General features: G+C 56.6%; 2 protein-coding genes and 1 long non-coding RNA gene across 3 annotated transcripts; 1 reads left to right on the top strand and 2 right to left on the bottom strand.

The window, feature by feature from the left end:
- The first annotated feature begins 17 nt into the window (after positions 1-17).
- Positions 18-18771, top strand: BCKDHA (branched chain keto acid dehydrogenase E1 subunit alpha). The gene is made up of 9 exons (XM_040252749.1): positions 18-157; positions 9018-9203; positions 9309-9395; positions 12823-12931; positions 14886-15047; positions 16499-16705; positions 16806-16947; positions 17160-17331; positions 18238-18771. Exons 1-9 carry the CDS (start codon positions 50-52, stop codon positions 18406-18408), a joined length of 1344 nt encoding a protein of 447 aa, XP_040108683.1. The 5' UTR covers positions 18-49; the 3' UTR covers positions 18409-18771.
- LOC120872475 lies at positions 5106-20933 on the bottom strand. Its single transcript, XR_005723260.1, has 5 exons — positions 20835-20933; positions 12584-12729; positions 12165-12259; positions 9907-10181; positions 5106-5359 (listed from the first exon to the last, which is right to left on the bottom strand). It is a non-coding gene; the product is annotated as an uncharacterized LOC120872475 (long non-coding RNA).
- B3GNT8 (UDP-GlcNAc:betaGal beta-1,3-N-acetylglucosaminyltransferase 8) lies at positions 19126-24088 on the bottom strand. The gene has a single exon (XM_040252754.1). The coding sequence runs from the start codon at positions 20670-20672 to the stop codon at positions 19269-19271; it is 1404 nt and encodes a 467-aa protein (XP_040108688.1). The 5' UTR covers positions 20673-24088; the 3' UTR covers positions 19126-19268.
- Between the last annotated feature and the right edge of the window lie 12 nt (positions 24089-24100).

The following is a 24100-nucleotide window of genomic DNA, read 5'->3' as shown; positions in this document are numbered from 1 at the left end:
CCGGCCTCGCCGAGGAGAGGGGCGGATCTCCGAGGGATGGTCACCCAAGATGGCGGTGGCGGCTGCGGCGGCGAGGGTTTGGAGACCAAGTCGAGGCTTAGGACGGGCGGGCCTCCCGCTCCTGCGGCTGCTTGGGGCTCGTGGGCTGGCTAGATCTGTGAGTACCTGGGGCACCAGAGGGTTTTCTCGAAAGAGGTATAGGAATGTTTATGCAGTCTTTAGAGTGAGGGGGTTCCCTTAGGTCCCTGTAGGAAGTGAAGGAAGGGCTCTGAGAGAAAGGATGAGGACTGGGAGAACCACTTGGACAGAACATGCAAGGGAATAACTTCCACTTCCTTAGGAGAAGAAAAGCCAGGCAGCTCCTTTGTGACCCTAAGGGAGGGAGAAAACTTGGAGAGAGCGAGGTAGTTACTTAATTGCCGCCCATCCCCAGGGGAGGCCGCTTGGAAAATACGGGAGAAGGGTGTGACCTCTCCCCTCAGGAGCTGGAGAAAATTGTGTTTGTAAGGGAAAGACTTTCTTCTCAATACAGAGTCTACATTCAAGGAGGAGGAGAGAGACATCAGTTGCCCTTTCAGGAGCTTTTATGGTGCCCCGTGTTTCTTTGCTCCAATTCTGATTTTTAAATAAACTGCTAAAGAAAAAAAAATCGTTCTGGGACATCCCTGGTGGTCCAGTGACTGAGACTCCGCGCTTCCAATGCAGGGGGCCTGGGTTTCATCCCTGATCAGGGAACTAGATCCCACATGCCGGCAGTTAAAGAGTTCGTATGCCGCAGCTAAAAATCCTGCATGCCATAATAAGACCCAGTGCAGCCAAATAAATAAAGATAAAATATTTATAAAAAGTCGTGGATCCTGTGCCTCCGGTATAGAACGGTAGCCAAGGACTTTGTTGGTTTTGGTCATTCTAAGGAGGAGGTGATCAGTGAATATTTGTTGAACTAATGAGGGGAGAGGTCCTGGCAGAGCACTTAGTCCATATTTCTTAGAAACAGTGGAGAAATGCCTTGTTTCTTGTCAAAAGGAGCAGACTCCCTTTAGATTGATGCTGCTAATGGCATGCTTGCACAGCAGAAATGTAGATGGGAACCACTGTTTAGAGGGACAGAGGCAGGGGGCTTGAGAAAAGCTGTGAACTGAGATTTTGCATATAACAGAGTAGTGGTTAAGAAGATTGGCTCATGCTAAATCATGTGAGGCCGCGTTCTGTAATCTGCCCTTTTCTAGCTCTGTAGCTTTGGGCAAGGGACTGCTCTTCTCTGGACCTGATTTTCCTCTCTGTAAAATGCTGACAATGGTCATCTCATAGAGTTGTTGTGAAAATTAAATATGTAAAGTACTAAGAACTGGATCTGGCATATGATGAGGGCAATTGGAGTGTTAGCCACTGTTGAAAGTGAGGTTGGAGGGATGGGACAAAAACTCACCTCGGAGATGGGGGGAAAAGAGGGGAGGTGACCTGGGAAAGGCCTGGATTGGTGAAGGCCTTGGCCGGAATTCTGTCCAGACCTTGTGGGGTTGGGTCTGACCATCTAATCCCAAACCATTAGGAAAGGAAAATGGAATTTGGGACGAAGCTCTTGCTAGAGGGAGAAATGGGGGGAGGATGGGCTGTGAATAATGTGTGGGAAGACCTAAGAAGGGAGTCACTTGAAGCAGGTAATTTCAAAAAGGTTACTGGAGCAAGAGGGAGGTGGGAGAGTCCCTGCCTTTGGGCTGGTCTCTGTGGGGGGTTTGGTTTTGATTTGAGCAGTCAGATCCTCCACAGCTCCATTCCTAGAGCCCATTGGTTGAGCCTGTGGAGTGAGGATGAGCTTGACTGAGTGGGAGAAGGGAAAGGTCACTCACGGCTGATTAAATCTGCTTCCTTTCTGGCTCCCTCTCCTTGCTACTCTTCCCTCCTGCCTTCCCTCCATTTTTTTTTTTTTTTTTTGAGTGAGATCTGTTGGTGGGGAGAGAAGCAGGGAGCAGTGGTCTTTCATTATTTATTTGGCTGTACTGGGTCTTCCTAGCGTCATGAGGGAGCTAGTTCCCTGACTAGGAATCGAACCTGGGCCCCCTGCATTGGAAACGTGGAGTCTTAGCTACTGGACTACCAGGGAATTCTCTGTGTATTTTGACAGTCCCTGTTTCGTCTTCTCCACTTTTAATTATCTCACTTGTTTTTAAGTGTAAAAAAAAACACTTTTTTTTGGAGGGAAGAGAAAGGAGTAGTAGCATTTACTCAAAGATCTGGGGCCTGGTGTGTCCAGTAGCAGCTTCCCTCGTGACTCAGATGGTAAAGAACCTGCCTGCCAATGCAGGAGACACAGGTTCAATCCCTGGTTCAGGCAGATCCCCTGGAGAAGGGCATGGCAACCCACTCCAGTATTCTTGCCTGGAGAATCCCATGGACAGAGGAGGCTGGCAGGCTGACTTTTTGTGATGATATCCACGTTGTTCAGTACAGTAGCCACTAACCACCCATGGCTCCTGGGCCCTTCAAATGTGGCTAGTGTGACAGAGCACTTGAAGTTCTCATTTAACTTTAATGACTTTAAATAGCTAGAAGAGGTTGGTGGCTGCCATATTGGATGATGCAGTTTTAGGCAGTCAGGATGGAGTCAGGAGATAGTATCTTGGAGGCAGGTTGGGAGGTTGTGCTTGTAGTGGACTGATTGGGTTGTTGGGGAAGGCTGTGTTGGGAGGAAGGCTTCTCATTCTCCACCCACCCCCAGCCCCCCACCTGCTTGCCCCTCCTTTCACTGTCCTTTACTCAGTCTGTGCCCTGTTGCCCTGGAGGCATTCGGCTGGTTCTGCCCTCAGTCCTGTTTCTAGCAGACGTTTTGTTGTTCAGGGAGAAGAGGAGGAGGGAACTTGATTGTCCCAGAGTCCTGAGTTGTCTTCTCAGCCACCACCCCAAGAAGCAAGTGTGATCTCGATCAAGTCATTTCACTTCTCTGAGCTTTAGCAGCTGGGGTGACTAGAGTGCCTCCTGCCCAGTTGGGAGTCAGGGAGCACCTCAAAGCTGGGTCTGTGTGAATTATCAGTAGTAGTATTTCTCGGACCCTGCTGTTCACGCAGTGTGTCTGGGGGCTCTAGAACTCCAGGGCCCTGGGCGGCATCTCCATGTGGTTGGTGCCCGGAGTATATTGCAGCGTGAAACAGTAGTTCATCGTCTCCCTCTTGGCGGTGTCTTAATTAAGCGCTTTCTCATTGACAGGGCCAACTCACACCATTGTTATATTTAACACTGCAAGGTACGGTACTGGTAGTTTTCTCCTGTTACAGGGGAGGAAACAGGCTCAGAGAGGTAAGGTCTGAACTTGGAGCTCTGGACTCCAGAACTGCCCAGAGGAGCAGGGGCAGGACTTCAGTTCAGGTCTTACTGCATCCTGCTTAGTCCACACTGGGTGTGCATCATCAGCCTCTGCCTGGGACTGGTGGCAAAGTGAGGTGCCCTCCCCTCCCTGTACTTCAGCCCCACTGGCATTTTCCCTTCCCTTGGGTGAGCTCCCACTGCCTTGGTAGGGATATGGTCTTTCCAGTGTGCGCAGACAGGTCATTTCTTCAGAGAAGCTTTCCCGCCCTGACCACCAGTCTCAATCTGTAGAACAGGGACAGTAGCAGTGCCTCCCTCAGAGAGAGATGTGAGGGTTAAAGGAAACGGTTCTTAGGAAGCGCTTATGACACATATCTAGGGCTTTCCTGGTGGCTCAGCGGAAAAGAATCCTCCTGCCAAGCAGGAGACTCGGGTTCAGTCCTTGGTTGGAGAAGATCCCCTGGAGAAGAAAATGGCAATATTCTTGCCTGGAAAATCCTATGGACAGAGGAGCCTGGCGGGCTACCATCCATGGGGCCACAAAGAGTCAAACCCAACTTAGCAACTAAACCACTACCGCCACCCACACCATGTGCTCCGTGAAGGCTCAAGAAATGGGAGCTGCTGTTTTTCTCCAGGGACAGTGACACTGGTGTGGTTCTGACTGATGCAAAGCAAGGATGCTTTACACCTTCAGTGCCTTGGGGAGCTTAGTGCTCCTAAACCCCCTGGGTCCTTGAGGCCAGAAAAAGCCTGACCTGTCTCCACCCTTCCCTGGCCTCCCCAGCCAGGCCTCCACCCTGCTCTGGCTCCAGGAAAGGGAGGCCACTAATGAGGGCGCTGACATTCCTTAGCTGGAAGTAGATCCAGGGTTTAGCTCTCTTTAAGGGCAGTGTGCTTCAGATCCCAGAGAGTGCTGGCTGAGGTGACCTTAGCCATCAGAGGACCTCCTTCAGAGGACCCGGTTCCCTGGCCCCATCCACAGAGCCGTCCCAGGCGGGACCCCACCATCCTCTCCAGCTTCCCTGTAGTGGTCAGGCTGCCTGGCTTCATGTGCTGACATCACCGCTCCCGATCTCCTAGGATCGCAGACAAGTTGCCTAACCCCTCTGAGCCTCAGGGCCAGCTCTCACGGCGGTGTGGTCATGCTGCCCTCCTCGGGTTCACACAGCAAGGGCCTGGCGCGGCCCGGACGCACGTCCGTAACTGCTGTCACTACGTGCTGCAGCCAGGTGGTCTCCACGGTGCCAGGTCTCTCCTCTGGCCTCAGCCTTTGTCCTTCTGGAGAACTGACATGTTCCCCCATCCCAGTTTTTGCCTGGCTCACCCCTGCTCGTTCTGCAGGCCTCAGCTTCCCTCTTCCTTTTCCCCGAGGCTTTTCCTCTTACAAGTGATACAGATAGCAAAAGGCTTCCTTCTCCAGGTATAGCAGGTGCTTTTTACCCTCCCACCACCAACTGGTGAAGTAGAAATTCTTCGTGGGTTCAGGGAGGCAGTCTCCTGCCCAATGTGACGTAACTGGAGAGCCAGGATTCAAGCACAGGTCGCTCAGCCCTCCAGCCCTCACCCTAACTGACCAAACCCTTCACAGTCCTGCCTCCTCTGAGACGCTCCTCCTGATTGTAACTCCTGTGTTCAGTGTCCATCATCATCTCTCCCCATCGTCTCCAGCCCTCAGTTCAGGGCCTGACTTAGAGCACATGTTTACTGATGCCTTGTTTGACCACAACAGCCATCAGGCACACTTGTTAGCTACCCATATTTGTCCAGCATTGGTTATATGCCAGGCACGAGGCCCTTAATCTGCACACCAACCTCCTTTACACATAAGGAAACGGAGGGAGCTGTAGTCCCACATCCCGGAAGCAGTAGTGGACTCGCAGTCCTTGTCGTTAACTCTGGCGCTATGGCCCCCCCTCGAGTACTGCCCCTCAGTACTTGTGGGGCAGACCTGGCCTTCCAGAGCATGTCTTGGTCCTGTGCTGGGAGAGGGCATGGCTTCAAGGCTCTGTGGAAATCGCGCAGTTTCTGCAGGATTCCACCAGGACAAACCCACCTGCACCAAAAAGAAGGGAAAATGGGTGGAGAGGCATATATCCTCTGCACGAGATTCACCGCCGCCCCCGCCCCGCCCCGTGATGGAGCCGTTCCTGAGGGCCAGTACTGTGTGGAGCCCTCTGAAAGCTCATGGAATCAGCACAGTCTCTACAGGCCCCGGATGCTGGGGCACTGCCAAGGCCCGGCTCCAGGGACAGTGCCCTGCCAGTAGCCCTCCAGCCTCTGGAGGCAGATAGCTGTGCCCTGACCCTGGGGTTTGCTCTGAGCCCTGTGACTCTGTCCTCCTGGGCCCTGCTGGCCCCTGGCCTCCTGTCCCAGAGCCCCTCCCCAGATGGAGTCTCCGCTGCACCTCAGTCTCGAGTGTCCACTGGGGCCTGGTCTGGAGTTATCATCTGGTTTGAGACGCAGGCAGTCCTTCTGCCTAACTCCTGTTTTCCTCATCTTTCCAAGGTGCCAGTCAGTTTTTCTCATTTCTCTTCCTAGATTTTGTTTTTTTCCTCCCTTCTACCAGTTTTTGAGCATATAATAGTTCCCACACCTGTGCTGAACCCTCTGCATACCTTATCTGAGGTACTACTGGTAACCCTGTGCAACCTTTTCGCAGATGAAGAAATTCAGAGACACCGTGTTTTGCAGAGGGCTGTGCAGTGAGCTAAGAAATTGGAACCCAGGTTGGTCTGACTCCGAGCCAGTGAACATTCATGCGCTGGGTCAGTAATTCCCTGTTGAAGTGTGTGCCCTGTAAACCCACGTGGACATGCTCCCTGCCTCCAGAGCTCATGGTGTGTGTAGGGGAGACGACACCACCAGGTGGTTGGGAGGGCCCAGCCCGCGTGAGCACCCTGAAAGCAGGGGGGTGGTCTGCAAGAGCTGAGCAGCTGCCCTGCCGTCGGACCATAATTTCCTTTATTTCCTCATCACCACAAATGCAGAGAAAAGCACACTCGTTCACATTCCCCCACTGGCCTCTCTGCCTCAGTTAAAGGAGGGAGGGTGGGGAATCCATTTGCGCGCCCTCGTGTGAGACCCAGCTCAGGACGAGCCCAGGTGGTGTGCTTCAGTTCCTCTGGGAGGTGAAGCCACGGTTAACCAGCTGAGAGGACCCTGGGGACCTGTGGGAAGTGGGGAACCTGGGCTTGGGGGTCTGGCTGTCAGCCCTGCCCAGGTTTGAAGCCCGGTCTCGACTTATCTGTCTGGTTTAGCTCTGGGGCCTGGTGCAGGAATTGATACAGCCGCCCTAAGCCTCGGCTTCCTCGTCTGAAGGGCGAGAGTAAGTGCACCCTGCCTCCCGGATGTGCTCTGAGCAGTGAGGGCTGTGTCTCGGGACATCAGCCTGGCACCCTGCTTGGGCTTAATAAAGGGGCTCTGTTGTGACACTGAGGTGGTTCAAGGCTAACTGGAGAGATGAGAAGTGGGATCAATTCTCCTGGTGCGCATGTGGCCTTCTCCTGGGCTTTCCCAGGCCACCTCTGAGCCGGGGGCTGCAATGTTTCCCACAGGACTCCTCCCCCGTTCCACAGATACATGCCACTCCTCACGTTCTGCCTTTTGCCTATTCTGCCGTGCATGCATGCTAAGTCACTTCAGTCATGTCCGACTCTTTGGGACCCCATGGACTGTATGTAACCAGCTAGGCTCCTCTGTCCATGGGATTCTCCAGGCAAGAATCAGTTCAGTTCAGTTCACTTGCTCAGTTGTGTTCGACTTTTTGTGACCCCATGGACTGCAGCACACCAGGCCTCCCTGTCCATCACCAATTCCTGGAGCTTGCTCAAACTCATGTTCATTGAATCAGTGATACCATCCAACTATATTATCCTCTGTTGTCCCCTTCTGCCTTCAGTCTTTGCCAACATCAGGGTCACATCAGGTGGCCAAAGTATTGGAGCTTCAGCTTCAATATCAGTCCCTTCAATGAATATTCAGGACTGATTTCCTTTAGGATGGACTGGTTGGATCTCCTTGGAGTCCAAGGGACTCAAGAATCTTCTCCAACTGATGCTTCTCAGAAGCATCAGTTCTTCAGTGCTCAGCATTCTTCACAGTCAAACTCACATCCATACATGACTACTGGAAAAACCATAGCTTTGACTAGACAGACCTTTGTTGGCAAAGTAATGTCTCTGCTTTTTAATATGCTGTCCAGCTTGGTTATAGTTTTTCTTCCAAGGAGCAAGCGTCTTTTAATTTCATGGCTGCAGTCACCATCTGCAGTGATTTTGGAGCCCAAGAAAAATAAAGTCTCTGTTTCCGTTGTTTCCCCATTTATTTGCCGTGAAGTGGTGGGACCGGATGTCATGATCTTCGTTTTTTGAACGTTGAGTTTTAAGCCAGCTTTTTCAGTCTCCTCTTTCATCGAGAGTCTGCTCAGTTTCACCTTGCTTTCTGCCGTAAAGGTGGTGTCATCTGCACATCTGAGGCAGAATGCAGGCAAGGATACTGGAGTGGACTGCCATGCCCTTCTCCAGGGGATCTTCCCAACCCAGGGATTGAACCCACGTCTCTGACATCTCCCATATCATCAGGCAGGTTCTTTATCACTAGAGCCACCTGGGAAGCCCGCGTGTTCTGCTACCCCGGCCTCGAATACTCCTTCCCTGACTCCTAGATATCCTTCAGGTCCCAGCTCTCACATCACTTCCTCAGGGGAACTGTCCCCTCATTCCACTGTGCTCTCACCCCACAGCCTCTCCTGGAAGAACACACATCACCCTCGGCCCCCCGGTGTTCCTTGTTGGGGATCTGTCTTCCCTGCTGCGCGGCAGGGGCAGGTGTCTTGCCTCTCTTAGGTCCCCACAGACCAGCACAGGCTGTGGAATGAAGCAGGTGCTCAAATATTTGTTGAATGAGTCAGTCTGGGCTCCTGGAGGGGGTTAGGACCGGAGAGGGCAGCAAAGCGTGTGGAGCTCTTTGCCAGGAGATGGGGGAGGAGGCTGCCTAGTGCAGATGAGAGCAGAGATGTAGAACGAGGATCAGCATTACTTTGCACCTTCACGATAGGTATAAATATTCTGCTTTTTTTTATACGTGTGCTTTTGTCTAAGCCTCCCTGTGTTTCCATGAGGTGTTCCCCATGTTACAGGTGAGAAAGGGGAGGCTTGAGGAGGGAGACACTCATTCCCATGGTCATAGCAAGGGATTTGAGCCTAGGGAGGCTGACTTTTAAGGGCTCCCAAACGTAAACTCTAAGCTGAGAGACTGGCTTAGAGTGGTCTCCTTGTGGGTAGAGGGGTTGGTGAAGAGCACATCTGGGTGTGTGTTGGGGGGGCTCACCATGAGAGATGAGAGGAGGGGCTAGCTGCGGTCAGCCTTGAGAGTCCTTGAATGCCAGGAGAGGAATTTGGGCCTCTTATAGCTACCAGTTCCTGAGCCACCTGCCACTTTATTAGATCATTTAAGCTTTACAACAATGTTGTGTGATAAATACTATGATTTTCACCCCAGTTTTACAGCTGAGGAGCCGAGACTCAGGGTGGTTATAGGAACCTGCCCGAGGTCACACACTGGGAAGGTGATGGAGCGGGAAATGAGACCTTGTGTGTCGGGCCCCAGAGTCCACCGCGGCCCGGCGGCTGCATCACCAGCAACACTGCCTGTCAGCACAGGGAAGCTCTGCTGCTCCTGACCTGGGTGTTCCTCTCACCCTCTCTCCCCAGCACCCCCACAGGTGGCAGCAACAGCGGCGCTTCTCGTCCCTGGATGACAAGCCGCAGTTCCCAGGGGCCTCAGCGGAGTTCATAGACAAGCTCGAGTTCATCCAGCCCAATGTCATCTCTGGGATCCCCATCTACCGGGTCATGGACCGGCAGGGCCAGATCATCAACCCCAGCGAAGATCCCCACGTAAGAGCCCACCTCCCTCGACCTCGTGCCTCCCACGCCCAAGCCCCTTGCCCATCTCCTCTCTGGCCCCAGCTGGCCCATGTCTGTCTGTGCCTCTGTCTGCAGCTGCCCCAGGAGAAGGTGCTCAAATTCTATAAGAGCATGACCCTGCTCAACACCATGGACCGCATCCTCTATGAGTCCCAGAGGCAGGTGCGTGGGGACGGGCTGGGGAGGGGTCCTGGGATTACCTGAGGTCCTGCCCACCCCCACCTGGGTCTGGGCCAAAAGACAGCACCCAGAGAAGGGGGAGTGGAATGGTGATCCCTGAATTGTGGTCCTTAGACCTCCTGGGGTTCTCCTGGGGCTCTGGAGAAGATGAGGGGTGGTCCTGCCCCAGGGCAGAAGGTTGAACCGGATCACAGGAAGCCTGGTCTGCTGGGCTGGGGCTTAGCTGTGCTGGGGGTGGCAAGACAGGAGAAGACTGGATGGCCCTTCGTCTCAGACACTCGCAGTCCTGAGAACAGGGCGGCCCTCAGCGCTTCCTGGAGCGTCTGTGTTCAGTGTGCTGTGGAGGGACACCCAGCAGTGTTAGCTTCAGCAGACAGAGACCGAGGCTCAGCAGTGTCAGCAGAGAGGAAGCTTGTTGACTCGAATAGCTGCAAGTCTACAGGCCCTGTTTCAGGCACGGCTGTGCCCTGGGGCTCAAAAAATGTTATCAAACCTGTTTCTCTCTCCGAGTGTCTTTTCCACTCTGCTTTGCCTCGGCTTCCCTCATGCTCAAGCTGCAGTGGTCTCTGGAAGCTCCAGGCTCACAGAGGGTGCAGTGAGAGGGTTCGGGGTGCGGGCCCTGGAGCAGGACTGCAGTCGGAGTGCGTTCTGTCACCCTCCAGCTTTGTGGTCATGAGAAAGTTGCTCAGCCTCCCAGTGCTTCAGCTTGCTGGTCACTAGCTACTTTATGGGGTTGCTGCGAGGGTTGATGGCGGCGCACATAATAGCCTGAGAAACAGTGAAACGCATTTGTCATGGATACCAGCCTCGCAGCTACTATCTCCTCTGCTTAGCAGTGGAAAGAGAGTGTCCCTCACATTCCAGCAGAAGGCCCAGGGCTGATGCTGATTGGCCAGGCTTTGGTCACAGACAGATTCCTCTCTGAACCGACCCGTGAGATCGACTGGCCAGGCCAGGGCTGTGTGCCCATGCCTGGGAACCATGGGAGCAGAGGCCTGGCGTCTGTCCTTCCTGGGCTGCAGAGACTTAAGAGCAGGGGCACAGGGATCCTGTTAGAAAAGAGGGAGAATGCTGGCTGTCCCTCAGCTTCCACCACCACTGCTGGGTCAGAAGTGGGGATGGGCTTGGGAATCTGCACTTGCATCAAGCCCCCAGGTGACCCCACTGTGGACTGAAGCCCGAGGCCCACTGAGGACAGTTCCAAGCAGGTCATGCGGGCAGCCAGCTCACAGCAGCGCTGTGTGTGGGTTCTCCACCCTGCCCAGAAACTTCCCTTGGCTCCTGTTGTCCATAAGATCAAGACCGGCCCTTCCTGTCTGCCCTGTCTCCCGTTGTGGCGCTAAGCCATCTGCTCCCCTCTGCACAGCCCCAGGGCCAGGCCCCGCCTCCCATCCGCTCCTGTTCATGGGCCCTTCGTGCCCCTGGATTGACTGGGCACACGGGACCTTTGGAACCTGAGGACATGGACCCAAGTCATGACTGGGACTTCAGGCAGATGGTTTTTCTTGTCTTTGCCTCAGTTTCTTTAGTGTATTAAAGAAAAAAAGTAGAAATAACAAGAGAACACATCCCAGAAGGTGGGAGTGGGGGTTCCGTGAGACCCACACATCAGGTCACTTGTCCATTGGCCAACACTGGGAACCCTCAGTAAGATCAGCTTGGCCATCAGGTTCCAGCCTTTATGAGCTTGGATGACACTAGCTAAGTAGCAGTCAGCCCTCCCTCAGCACCCCCGAAATCCTGACAAAAATAAAAGCAATAGTTTAAACAGATTAGTAGTTTCCTTCTCTTGCATAAAAGAAATGTGGAAACAGGTGGTTAGGACTGATGCACCACAATGGCACTGGACAGCCAGAGCTGGCTTCTAACCTCTAGGGCCCCTCAGGAACCCAGTGGCTGCTGGAGCCCTCCATCACGTCTCACCCCAGGCAGGAAGTAGAAGGAAGGTGGAAGGTCAGACATGGCACTGCCCAGCTATCTCCCCACACCCACATTTATAGAACTTCTAGGTAGTCCCACCAAATAACACCACAGGTGTCGCTGGTCACTCCCAGCTGCCAGGGACACTGAGAAAGTAGTCTTGTTAGTCTGGGCAGTGGCTGCTCGTGGTGCAGTGAGACCTGTTAGTAAAGAGAAGAGGGATCGGACGCTGGATAGGCAGCTAGCGGCCTCTGCCACTAGCCCAGGTCCCATTTCCTCGGGATTTCCCCCTCTCAGGCTCCTCCCCACACCAACCTAGACAGCCCAGCCAAGCGCTCAGCATCCACCCACTCACTTGGCACCGTGCAGTCAATTAACTTTTAATTGGCTCTCCACTTGGAAGCAAGTATTATTCATCGGTTCCCGGATTGTGACGGGAGGCTAGGCCTGGGCACGGGGCGTCCTGCAGGGCCTGGCCTGACTGTGTTACCTCCCATGCAGTCCTGCTTACCGCCCATCTCTGTGCCAGGGCTGCCGGGTCTCCAGCCAGACTTCACCTCTCAGCCCCAGATCTAGTTGGCTTCTCACCCTGGGTGTCCCTCACCGGTTTCAGCCTGTCCAGGCTTGACCTCAGCACCTTCCTCCCAGACTTGCTCCTCTTTCTCCCTTAGGCCGTTGGTCAATGATGGGTGCCACCATCCACCCATTTACCCAAACGAGACCCACAGTGTTCTCCTTGCTATCACTTCCCCTCTCATTCTCTCTGTCCTTAGGTCTTTAATTAGAAATCCATTCTGCTCAGTACCACAGTCAGGAACCCAGACTTCTTACCTTTCTGCTTCATCATCTTGGGCAGCTTGAGTTTCTTCCTGTAATTGTTGACTCACGTTCACAAGATGGCTGCCACAGGTCCAGGCTTCACGGCTCTGCAAAGTGGGGGAAATGGATGGCAGCGCTGCAGTGATCTCTTTTATCAGGAAAGCCAAAGCAGACTTCCACTTGTCTGGCTGGAACTGTGTCCGGTGGCCACTTCTGACTATAAGGGAGGCTGGGGACCTGCTTTTCCAGGCCCTGGGATTGAGGGATTCCGGAAGGGGGGCTCCCCTTGGGCACTGGTGTATCCAGCTAGCAGGCGCCTCTCTCTCTCCAACCTTGCCGCTCCCTGCCACTCTTTACATCCCAGCCCTTCTGGCCTCCCGGCCTTTGTTGTGGGCTCTCTGGAAACCGCCACCATTCCCATGTTTGCTTACCTTAGGCCTTGCTCCATGATGCCTCTCCACGGTGGAGTGGGTACACCTTCAGCTTCCATCACCCTGGCTCTGACCAACCTGGCACTTCTTCCATGGAGGTAGTCATGCCAGTGTGGCCTGGCCCAGAGCCGGCCTTCAGGAAGCATCTGCAGAATCACAGAGTCAGCAGACAATCAGCATTTGGATACTTGTCTGTCGTTGCCCAGCCTCACTGAACCCGGGCCTCCCTCTACCCCCAGGGCCGCATATCCTTCTACATGACCAACTATGGCGAAGAGGGGACGCACGTGGGCAGCGCGGCAGCCCTGGACGACACAGACCTAGTGTTTGGCCAGTACCGGGAGGCAGGTATGTCTGACCTTAGCTGGGCCGTATGAAGTGGGGCCCTGGATCTGTGGTCTCCGTGGAGACAGGTCAGGCTCAGTCCTGCCTGCTCAGAAGGTGAGGCCTACATTAGTTACCAGTGTAACCTTCTGTGAACATCATGATGCCAGGGAAGCCTCAGGGTGCTTCACCTCCGAGAGGCCTGATGATATTGTAGTTAAGCGCCTGTGCCCCTAACTTTTCCATGCCCTGCTGGTTGTTAGATTTGGGGCAAGTCACTTCGATTCTCTGAGCCTCATTTTTCTCATCTAGAAATAGAGATTACGATGGGGTGGTGACTCCTGCGTGGTGGGGCTGCCGGGAGCCTACAGTGAGGGCAGGCTGGGCTGGGGGAGCTCTTTCTACATGTGCAGGGCTCTGCCAGCCTCTTTCCAGGTGCTAGGTCACTCACACAGCAGAAGCAGATGAACGGTGTGTTCTAACCATTTCTAAGTGAACGGGGGAGAGGATGGAAGGGTCACAGACTAGGAATGAAGAAGACGGATGAGCGTTTAGGAGAGACTGGGGGTGAGTGGAGCTGAAGTTGGGGCTTCTAGAGCAGTTGTTGGTGTGGGGACCCAGCAGGGAGCCCCATCTGCCCCTTCCTCTTAGGTGCTGCACGATCGTGGGCAGGTTGCTTAACTGTACCTTGCCTCAGCCTCCTCATCTCATGTCCTCACCGTGTGGGATGGGGACCCCTCCCAAGACAGTTTCACTGGACAGATGACACGAAGCCCTCAGCAGAGGGCATACGGTGCACAGTAAGCCCTCAAAGTTGGAGGCGATGCTGTGGCCAGGGCCTCGCACCCTGAACGGCTCTTCAGGGAGGTGTGGCCTGGCCAGGGTCTCTGTCCAGAGCCTGGACCAGCTGGCATGGCCATCTCGTCTCAGACTGTCTCCTCTCCCGGCTGCACCAGACCCCGCACCCCCACACACTCCGGGAGGACAGACGCCCCTTGATAATGACTCTGGTTCCGTATCATTAGATTTCCCCGGGCCCTGGGCCACAAGCCGGGCCCTGGGCCACAAGCTGGGCCCTGCCAGGTTTGCCAAGTGCTTCCCGCTGTTTTTGCCGAGGGATTCTCTCTGGGGAGGGCTCCAGGCAGGGCCTGGCATCACGGGCGCCAGCTGGGCTCTGCACACGGGGGGCCGTTAAGGCCCTGGCCACCTCTGCAGGAGTGAGCCATCCTGCCCGGGTCCTGGAACACCCTGCGTCCTGGCAGCTGCAGGGGTACCTGTGCGGGGCAGGAGGAAAGGCTGACCCTGCTTGCCCATCCTGGCTGGGCAGCTGCTCGCCTGGCTGACTTGGTGTCTCCCATCTCTGGAGTGGGGAGAACAAGGGCACTGAGGATGGAGGCGCTCCTGGAGCCTGTCTCCATTGCCCTGCCGGCCTCGCGCTGGAGGGGCTGCATGGGGCCCCCTCCAGCCCTGCCAGCCGGGTGGTGTGAAGCCCAGGTCAGAGAGGTGTGTGCTTGTGGCTTTTGATGATGAGGTGGGTGTCCACCAGGGGTTTTACTGCTGAGAACAGGTTTGAATATTTCCTCCCTTAGTCCAGGAGTCATGAACATGGCCCATACATTTATTTGGTTCGTATGATTTTTTTTCTAAGTAAATGAATTAGAGGAACACTTAAAAATCAGGTAGCTTCTCAAAAGAAAAAAACAGGCAAGCTGAATTTCTCCTTCTTTGAAAACTGAAACCATGTGGCCTTCCTGAGCAGAGGCTAGTTGGTCTGAACAGCAGCCTCCCTCCTGAGCCAGGCCTCTCTGCTCTGCGCACCGTCCCTGTGAGCATCCAAACGTGCCTTCCCTGCTCTACTCCGGCTCCCTGGCTATACTGGCACAGGGGTGGGGCCTGGCGGCAGGCCAGGGGGTAGCCTTCAGGGGTTGGCCTGCCCCCATACCACCCACCAGAGTAACCCTGCCTCCTCCCACTGCAGGTGTGCTCATGTACCGAGACTACCCCCTGGAGCTGTTCATGGCCCAGTGCTACGGCAACGTGAGCGACCTGGGCAAGGGGCGCCAGATGCCCGTCCACTACGGCTGCAGGGAGCGCCACTTCGTCACCATCTCCTCTCCACTGGCCACGCAGATCCCCCAGGGTGAGAACACGCGCCCAGGCCCGGCACATGCAGACTGACGACGTTCCCTCCTCGGGCCCTGCCCTCACCTCTCCACCGGGGCCTCCTGGTGGGCACAAGGACCCAGCGCTGGTCTGGGCTCTAGACTTAGAAGATCTCTCTTTCTGGGACCCTCGTGGGAGGGCTCTGGTGGCGCTTGGCAGGCACAGTCGCTCTGTTTTCCCGTGCTTGTGCTCACCTTGTGTCTGTTCAGCACAGCCAGCCGTGTGGAACTGAGTGTGTACCAGGTTCCTTGCTAAAGGTCACTGGCAGGTCGCAAGAAGAGTTGGCTCTCATGTTGTGAACCAGGTGGCTCCAGAGCCCAGGTTCTCTACCCCAACCTTGGTCTTCCTCTGTCCTCGGAGTCTGACTCCCCCGAAGCAGACTCTGGAAGCGCACGATGCTTAGCACAGCTGGTGTGACTTCTATTAAAGATGACTGCTTGTGAAGCAGACCCGCTTGGGGCCAGGCCTGCGGCCACAGAGTGCAAAGACAAGGTCAGGCTGCTCCAGGGCAGACACTTGAGCTGATGTGTGCAGGGTTTAGCAGAGTCCCAGGCACGTTCGCCCCTAGTGAGTTTTAGATATCTGAGAACAAGAGCAGTTTATGTCTGAGGGCCCCTAGTGAGTTTTAGATATCTGAGAACAAGAGCAGTTTATGTCTGAGGTGGGAGGTGGACAGGGCAGCCTTCAGCGTGGAGGTAGCATTTTCATTGATCTCTATCCCGTAGAATTTCCATAAGGTGGGATTGGGCCCTCACCTTCCGTTTGGGTGAGCGGTTTAGTCAGTCAGTTGGATATGTCCGGAGTCCATGTGCTGTGCTGGGCACTGTTCTAGGTGCAGTGAACAGAGGCAGTAAAACGCTGAGGCCTCTGGGTGCTGACCCTGGTGGGGGAGATGGACGGCATCTGGTGCAGATAACACGTGGAGTATGTCAGGCGTCATAAGGCCTACAGGGAAAACGGCCCGGGTGTGATACAGGCTCTTGATTTTTGAGCACGCTTGGACCCACAGAGGACCCCCACTGGGGGAGGAAGAGGAGTGAGTCCCCTGTCGGCCTGGCTCAGAGTTTAACCAGAGGGTAACAGCGTGGGTGGGAGGAGCAGGAGTCAGGGAGGCTGCTCAGGCACACAGGGAAGAGGCAGGGCTGGGACCACCAGGGTGAGCTGAAGAGGTCAAATGTTAACTCCCATTTTGGAGGTGGAGTGGGTATGGGAATGACCGGACTCAAAGATGCTGAAGGTTTTGGCCTGAGTGGTTGGAAGGATGGAGCTGCCATCAGCTGAGGGGAGAGGACCAGGTGGGGAGCTTCTTGGGGGCTCAGGTGTTTTCTTCCCCTCAGTGCCTGGCGATGCCAGCCTGAGCCCCAGAGGCCCGGGTCGGGGAACACGGGTGTGAGCGCAGGTGAGACGCGCATGTCTCTGCTCCTGCAGCGGTCGGGGCAGCCTACGCAGCCAAGCGGGCCAACGCCAACAGGGTGGTCATCTGTTACTTCGGAGAGGGGGCGGCCAGTGAGGGGGACGCCCACGCCGGCTTCAACTTCGCCGCCACCCTCGAGTGCCCCATCATCTTCTTCTGTCGGAACAACGGCTATGCCATCTCCACGCCCACCTCGGAGCAGTACCGCGGGGACGGCATCGGTGAGGGCCCTGCTGGGCGCCCCTCCGCTCCCCTCGCCTCCCCTCCTGACTCAGGTCTCGATGGAGCCCTGGGGCCTGGCCGGCCTCTCTGTCTCCACAGCGGCTCGAGGCCCCGGGTACGGCATCCTGTCCATCCGCGTGGACGGCAATGATGTGTTTGCCGTGTACAATGCCACCAAGGAGGCCCGGCGGCGGGCCGTGGCGGAGAACCAGCCCTTCCTCATTGAGGCCATGACCTACAGGTACCTGCTGGCTGCCCCCATCATCCCCCAACCGTGACAGCCTGTCCCCGGCTTCTCTCCCACGTTGGCCACTGTCCCCACAGCACGACCCCGTTGTCCCGCACCCTCTGGCCTCCATTCCATTCCCGCTCCTCTGTTCCTAGTCTAGCCTTGCCCTCCTGACCCTTGCCTGCGGGGCCACAGCCTGACCCAGGCCTCCCCTCCCCCTGTAGGATCGGGCACCACAGCACCAGTGATGACAGCTCGGCGTACCGCTCAGTGGATGAGGTCAACTACTGGGACAAGCAGGACCACCCCATCTCCCGGCTGCGGCATCACCTGCAGAGCCGCGGCTGGTGGGATGACGAGCAGGAGAAAGCCTGGAGGAAGCAGTCCCGCAGGAAGGTGAGGCAGGGCTTCCCCACCCCGGCTGGAACCCACCCCGGGCCATGATGCTTCATGAGCAGCGCTGCAAGAACGGAGAGGCTGGGGGGAGTGTTCGTTGTTGTTTAGTCACTCAGTCGCAACCAACTCTTTTGTGACCCCATGGACTGTGGCCCACCAGGCTCCTCTGTCCATGGGATTTCCCTCGCAGGAATACTGGCGTATTCCTTCTCCAGGGGATCTTCCCAATCCAGGGATCGAACCCACATCTCCTGTATTGGCAGGAGGATTCTTTTCCATTGAGCCACCAGGGAAGCCCAGCTGTAGGGCGTGGGGGGGAGTGCCATTGAATGGAGCCTTGAGGATAGCCCTGATGTCACGATGCCCAGACACGTGCATCTTGGCCATGTCCCAGCAGATGTCTGGCCCCAGCTCTTTCATCTCTGAAGAGGGATACTGGGTACCTGCCTCAGAAGCTTGTCTGAGGCCTTGCACTTATTCCAAATGCAGTGTAAGTGCCCACCAGAGTCTGTGCACTGCCCTCCTCAGCCCTGGTCATCAGATGCCAGGGACATTGCAGCCCAGTGGGCAGGGTGGACCCTGGTGTTGGGCAGCATGCACTTCCTGACTCTGACATCATGGACACGTCCTTCTCTTTGCCTCGCTTTCCTCTCCCGAGTTGCCTGCTTCTTAAGGGTGCTAAGAGGCCAAAATGATTCTGTACTCTTAGTACAGTGCCTGGTTCCACTAAGGATGGAGAAGCTGGGGTTGGTGGTGTTAACTGTCACCACTGTTAGGATGATTATTTCCATCGTCTGCATGGGAACTTGAGGCTCAGGGGGCTTAACCCCTCACCGAGGTCCTACAGGAGGAGGTAGGTTCCTGGGTGAGGGATGGGCTGCCTGCCCACCACCCCTTGTCTCCCAGGTAATGGAGGCCTTTGAGCAGGCTGAGCAGAAGCTGAAGCCCAACCCCAACTTGATCTTCTCGGATGTGTATCAGGAGATGCCTGCCCAGCTCCGCAAGCAGCAGGAGTCTCTGGCACGTCACCTCCAGACCTATGGCGAACACTACCCCCTGGACCACTTCGAGAAGTGAGGCCCCACAGCCTCTGGGGTCATGCCTCAACTACCCCAAGAGGCAGCCCCAGTTTGAGGGGCAGACGGGATTGGCAGGGTGCCAGCTTCCTCAGACAGCTGCCTCCAACACACTCAGAAGCCAGGCAGTACTTGAGGCGGCTCCTGTTCCGCTAGGCTGTTAAACTGGGCGGGGTCCTTGGTCAGCCCCTTCTCCACCCTGAGTTACACGGTCTTCTCCCAGGGGCTGGGCAAGGGCACCTCTGGGACTGGACACCCCTGAGGGCTGGGGCTAGATGTGGCAGGTCAGTCTGTGGAACCTGACTCAGAATGAGAGGCCAGCACGCAGTGAATAAACTGTGTCTCTGTGTTTGGCTCCCTGCCACATCTGGTTTCTGTTTCCTGAAGTGGGGACATGGGAGGCGAGGCCAGCATGGCTGGCTTGGGACTCCCCTGACTCCTTCATTGGAGATGGGTAAAGCCAAGGCTGTTGAGCTGTCATCATCTTCTCACAAGCTGGAGGGTCAGCTTCAGCGAATAGCATGGGGCTGGGGTCCTCCAGAGATGACCTCTGGTCTCCTGAAGAACGGGTCAGAGCTGGTATCCAGCATGACAGCTAGGCCATTAGAGCGGACCTCGCCCAGGGTGGGGGCAGCATCTGTTGTGAAGGTCAGGGGGCAGCAGAGCCTTGCTCTGTACACTACCCCAGGTTCCGGTAGACAAGAGAGATGACTCGGTCTCAGAATGAGGAGTGTTGCATATTTTGTTTCAAAAACAAAAAGACAGGCCTAGCAGGGGCTCAAGTAGCCTCCATTCCAGGACCTCCTTCCTCACCCCTCAGGGGCTGCCCTGACCACCCCTCCCCGCCTCTGCCTCCGGGGCTCAGCACTGGAGCCCAGGGTCCTGCAGCTGTTTCCAGAGCCGGATGCTGTCCTGAGGGCTGAGGGGTCGCACAAGCAGCAGGTCTCTGAAGGCACAGGGGTCAGCAGTGCGGTCTGCCGGCCAGGCTGTGAGGAAGCCTTTGTGGGTCCTGGGGGCCAGGCCCAGGGCCTGGAAGCACAGGCCAGTGTAGACGTCGCCAAAGGGGAAGGGGGCCACGCGGGCCGCTGCCTGCAGCAGCCAGGGTGCCAAGCGCCCCGCGATGACGTAGCCTCCCCCGCTGGCGTAGGCTGGGTAGCTGCCCTCGAAGAAGGTCCCGGGCACATAGAAGGGTCCTCCGGGCTTCCGGAGAGGCTTGGCCTGGGTGAAGACCTCACCCAGGTAGAGGCTCCGGGCCTTAGCAGGTGGCAGGCCCTGCAGGTGGTCCAGCAGTGCAGGGGTGCGCACAAAGGCGTCGTCCTGGGCCTGCAGGACAAAGCTCACGCCGGGGCAGTGGTGGCCGAGCCAGGCCAGCAACATCAAGTCCTTGAGTGTCTGGTTGAAGGGGACATCGAGGAAGTCCCAGAGCAGCAGGTCACCGTAGCGCCGGCTCTCCCAGGACACCAGGGTGCCAAGGTCTGGCCCCGCCTGGCCCACTGGGGACCCCAGGAGGAAGAGCAGCCGGACCCCGGGGGCCGGCCTGCCCCACGTCTCCCTCACAGCCTGTCGTTCCGCAAAGTGCCCTGGTTCTGACTTGACAGCCAACAGCAGGAAGGGGACATCACCGGGATCCTCGCAGCCGGTCACCTGGCCTCCGCCACCTGCAGGCAGCCACCGTGGGAAGCTCCGGCAGGCGGCCCACAGCAGAAAGCGGCGGAGGTCCTCGGGGTAGGAAGCAAAATCTGGGATCTCAGCCGCGGCGGTGGCCCCCCAAGCACCACAGTCCTCCGCCTCCGTGCTGTTCACTCCCGGCAGGGTCCCCAGCCGCCACTGCTGCTGGTTCCAGTAAGCCGAGGGCAGGGGGCCAGTCTGGCCCAGACGGGCTGAGAGGTTGGCCGGCAGGGTGGGCTCGGCGCTGGCTGGCGTGGGGCCTGGCAGGGTGCTGCGGGGTCCTGGGTAGGCCTTGCCCAGCCGGGGCTCGGACGTCCACTCGATGTACACTTTGAGGCCCAGGAGCGTGAGCAGCGCTGACAGGCAGAGAAGGCACTTGGGGCAGCGCATGACCCGGCCCAGGGAAGGGGCGGCTGTGGGAGCTGCTGAAGAGACACAGAGGCCTTTGGGGCGGGGGCCAGGCCAGGCCCTGGCAACTCCTGTGAGGCTTCTGTGGTCCGGACCCGAACCCAGCCCTCCACCGACCACCCGACACCCGGCCTTCCTGGACTGGCGAATCCCAGCTCCACTGCCATTCCGGCACCTGGCTCTTTCCATCCAGCTCAGAGCCTTCTATCTTCTCCATTCCCCATCCCCACCCTAGAGACCAGGGACTAAGGCATTCCTGTCCCCCAACCCCGCCCCTCCAGGAGTCAGGATCACAGGGTTCACGTCCCCGCCTGACAGGCCCCTCCCCAGGCACTGCTCCCTGCTTTTTACCTCTGGGGCCAGCTCCAGCCAACTCCAGCGCTCTGGGCCTCGGTCTGGCTCTCTCCGCGGTCCGGAGGTGCGGGTGTTGTTCTCCAGCCCAGCCCAGCCGGTCCGTGGGCGGGGAGGGGAGCTGCTGGGAGGGCCCCAGGGGCCGGGAGGGGCTGGGGCGGGGCTGAGGAAGAGGGGAAGCAGGGGAGGGCAAGAGGCAGGCCTGAGGGATGGGGCTGGGGCGTGTCAGGGCTGGTTTTCTGGTGAGACGGAGGGAAAGGTGCACGGGAGCCAGCAGACCCGGGAGGGGAGAACCGGGGGTCTAGGAGAGAGTCCCAGGGAGGGTGAGGCTGAGGGCCGCCAAGCCAGGGCTGGGAAGTGTCAGACTGACCCAGGGAGAGGCAGAGCCCTAGAGTGGCCAACCCTGAGGCCAGGGGTTGGGCCTGGTCAGGGGAGGAGGCGGGCAGTGAATGTGCTGAGAGGGCAGGGGGCCTTGCCAGAGGTGGGGGTGTTGCCAGGAGTCAGGGTTGCGGGGGGGGGGGGGGGACGGGGACTAGTGAGGAGAAGACACTGGCCGAGGAAGCAGAGGGCCGGGGAGACCACAGGGGCAGGGTGGGTGGAGAGAGGGGCTCAGGGAGGCCCAGAGGAGAGGCTAGAGGTGGAGCCGCAGGAGATAAGGGGAGTTCTGGGGGGAAGGGGTGGGGGGAGAATGTGGATGGGCAGGTGGAGGGACTCGGGGTGGAAGCAGAGAGCCGGGAGTGGGCGAACAGCCAGCGCCCGGGAGAGGCCGAGAGGGAGCTGGGGAGGAGCTGGGGAGCGAGTGGGGGGAGGGGGAGCCAAGCCAGGGGCAGTGAAGGGTGACGGGCGGGGGCACCGGGAGCCCTGGAGCTGGGCTGGCCTCTGCACCCCCACCCCATTCCCTTGGGTGCCTGGCAGGGCCGCAGTCCGTCCCTGCTGGTCCCTCTCTCCACCCTGGGCCGGCCCCGCCTACAGCTGCACGGTGACTCCGGGAACGCTCACATCCGGCCCCCTTGGGACCAGAGGGTGTCTGCCTGTGTTTACGGCCCTGCCCTACAGGGGCCTCTGCTGTTGGGGCTGCTACAGCTGTCTGGGGAGGCAGGCCGGTGGGGCCGGCTCATCCTAGACCTCCTGGAGCCTGGGGTGAGAGTGAGGGAACCCCCCTCCCCCGCCCACAGGTGAGCTTGGCCTGACCCCCCACTTGGGTTGGAAACTGTTCAAATCACTGCAGGAACCCTGTCTGTCAGCAACAGCAGTTTGAATAATGGAGCCCATGGGACCAGATGGAGGAAGAGAGTGTGGAGAAGGTGGGGACTATTGATGGAGTAAAAGCCAGAGTGGGCTGGGCCAGGGCTCTGAGAGCCCCTGGAAGGGGTCTGCAAGCCTTTTTACCCCCAGGCTGGGCTGGGGTGGTGTCTAGCCCCCTGACTCTTGGCTCATCTAGCTGCTCCCAGAGCACAGACCAGGGGCAGGGCAGACAGTTTTGGTTGCTGTGTGCCTTAGTCTGCAGACATGCCAGTGAGGAGAGAAACCATCCAGCGACTGGAACAGGTGAGGTCGGATGTCGAGTGACTAAAAGAGGTAGGTACCTTCTGGTGGAATGTGGACCCCAGCCTGCATTTTTGCCTCCCCAGATCTTTGGATCTCCCTCTCCAGTTTATGCCTGGGCAGTTCAAGTTTCTCACCTTAGTAACCATAGGTCACTGTTGAGTTCCAAGTTCCAGTCAGCCAACCAAGAAAACTGTCAGGACAACAGCAGCTGCACTCGCTAACTCATTATATCCAGAGTCTCCAGTTAGCGCCCTTGTATCAGTGAGCTTCGCTCCGTGCAGTATGAGGTCCGCTCCCGTGCGGCTTCTTGGGTGTTGACTGTACATCTGTCTGCAGGTCTTGCCCTTCTGTGTAAGAGCTGTTCCTTTCTGGGTCGCCGTGAGCACCTGCTCCAAGGAGCGAGCTGAAGCTTGACCTGTGGCACTTGTGGTTCTAGTGACAGCAGGGGGCGCTTGTGGTAAGTCTCAAGAAAAGCAGATCTCCCTTTCGAGGCATCTGCCCCAGGGGAGGTCATGGCCGGGTTTTCAAGTGCAGGATCGCAGGTGGTCTCCCCACATTGTTAGGGAAGGCTTCCAGGAACTCGGGGGTTCAAGGTCATCTGTTTCCTCTGGATCCAACCAGATGATCTGACTCCAGGTTTCTGGATCCCACTGTGTACCAGTCAGCGCCCTCACTACCACCAGACAAGAAACTTGTCCAGACTGGGGAATTCAAGTGTCATAACTCAGCAACCCACAAACCTAAACACTGGGTTGTCTTTTCAGCAGTATCTATGAGCAGTAACCTTGGCAGGGGGAAGTGCTGTCATGGGAGCTTGCCAATTCCGAGGGGGGTGACTGAGCTGGGCACTTGAGGGAGTCTGCCCAACCCTATCTTTAGAGCTGTCATTACTGCCAGTGTCACGCCCAGCAGCCACAGGGCCCCCCAGGGCACGTGGCACCTCATCACAACCCCAGGCGATAACATTTCTGTGATCCTGCTGCATGCCTTGGGTTGTTACTTTTTAAATTTTTATTTTATACTGGAGTATTCCCAGGTAGTTCAGTGGTTTAAAAAGAAAAATCAAAAAACCTGCCTGCCAATGCAGGAGATGTACCTTTGATCCCTGGGTTGGGAAGATTCCCTGGAGGAGGAAATGGCAACCCACTCCAGTCTTCTTGCCTGGAGAATCCCATGGACAGAGGAGCCTGGTGAGCTACAGTCCTTGGGTTCACAAAGAGCTGGACATGACTAAGAGTCTAAACAACAATAGTTGATTAATAGTGTGTTAGTTTCAGGGGTACAGTAAAGTGATTCATGTACATGTTAGCTATTTTTCAAATTCGTTTCCCATTTAGATAATTACAGAACATGAAGCAGAGTTCGCTGTGTTACACATAAGGCCTTTGTTGGTTATTTAGCCTATTTTTTATTTGTTTGGCCCCTCTTAGTTCTCCAGCCAGGGACTGAACGTGTGTCTGAGAGGGTAACAGGCAGGAAGGCCAAAGGTTCCCAAGCAGCGGGAGGAAATAAATGGCAAGTGGCAGACATCCTGCCTTGAGCTAACCAATGTTTTTCTTGTGGAAATGTTTTTTAAACTATGTATTTGCTTTAGAATTTCCCTTTCTTCAAAATGGTTCCATCCAAGACTAACTTTTTTTCTTTTCTCAAACCTTGGGCTGATAATGGCTCAACAAACCAGTATTCCTATCAATTGTTTTATGGCTAGGGGAGAGGTC

Source organism: Oryx dammah, unplaced genomic scaffold (assembly GCF_014754425.2).
Source record: "Oryx dammah isolate SB20612 unplaced genomic scaffold, SCBI_Odam_1.1 HiC_scaffold_13, whole genome shotgun sequence".
Taxonomy (NCBI): domain Eukaryota; kingdom Metazoa; phylum Chordata; class Mammalia; order Artiodactyla; family Bovidae; genus Oryx; species Oryx dammah.
The sequence above is the reverse complement of the archived record's forward strand: the minus strand, read 5'-3'. Positions and strand labels throughout refer to the sequence as shown.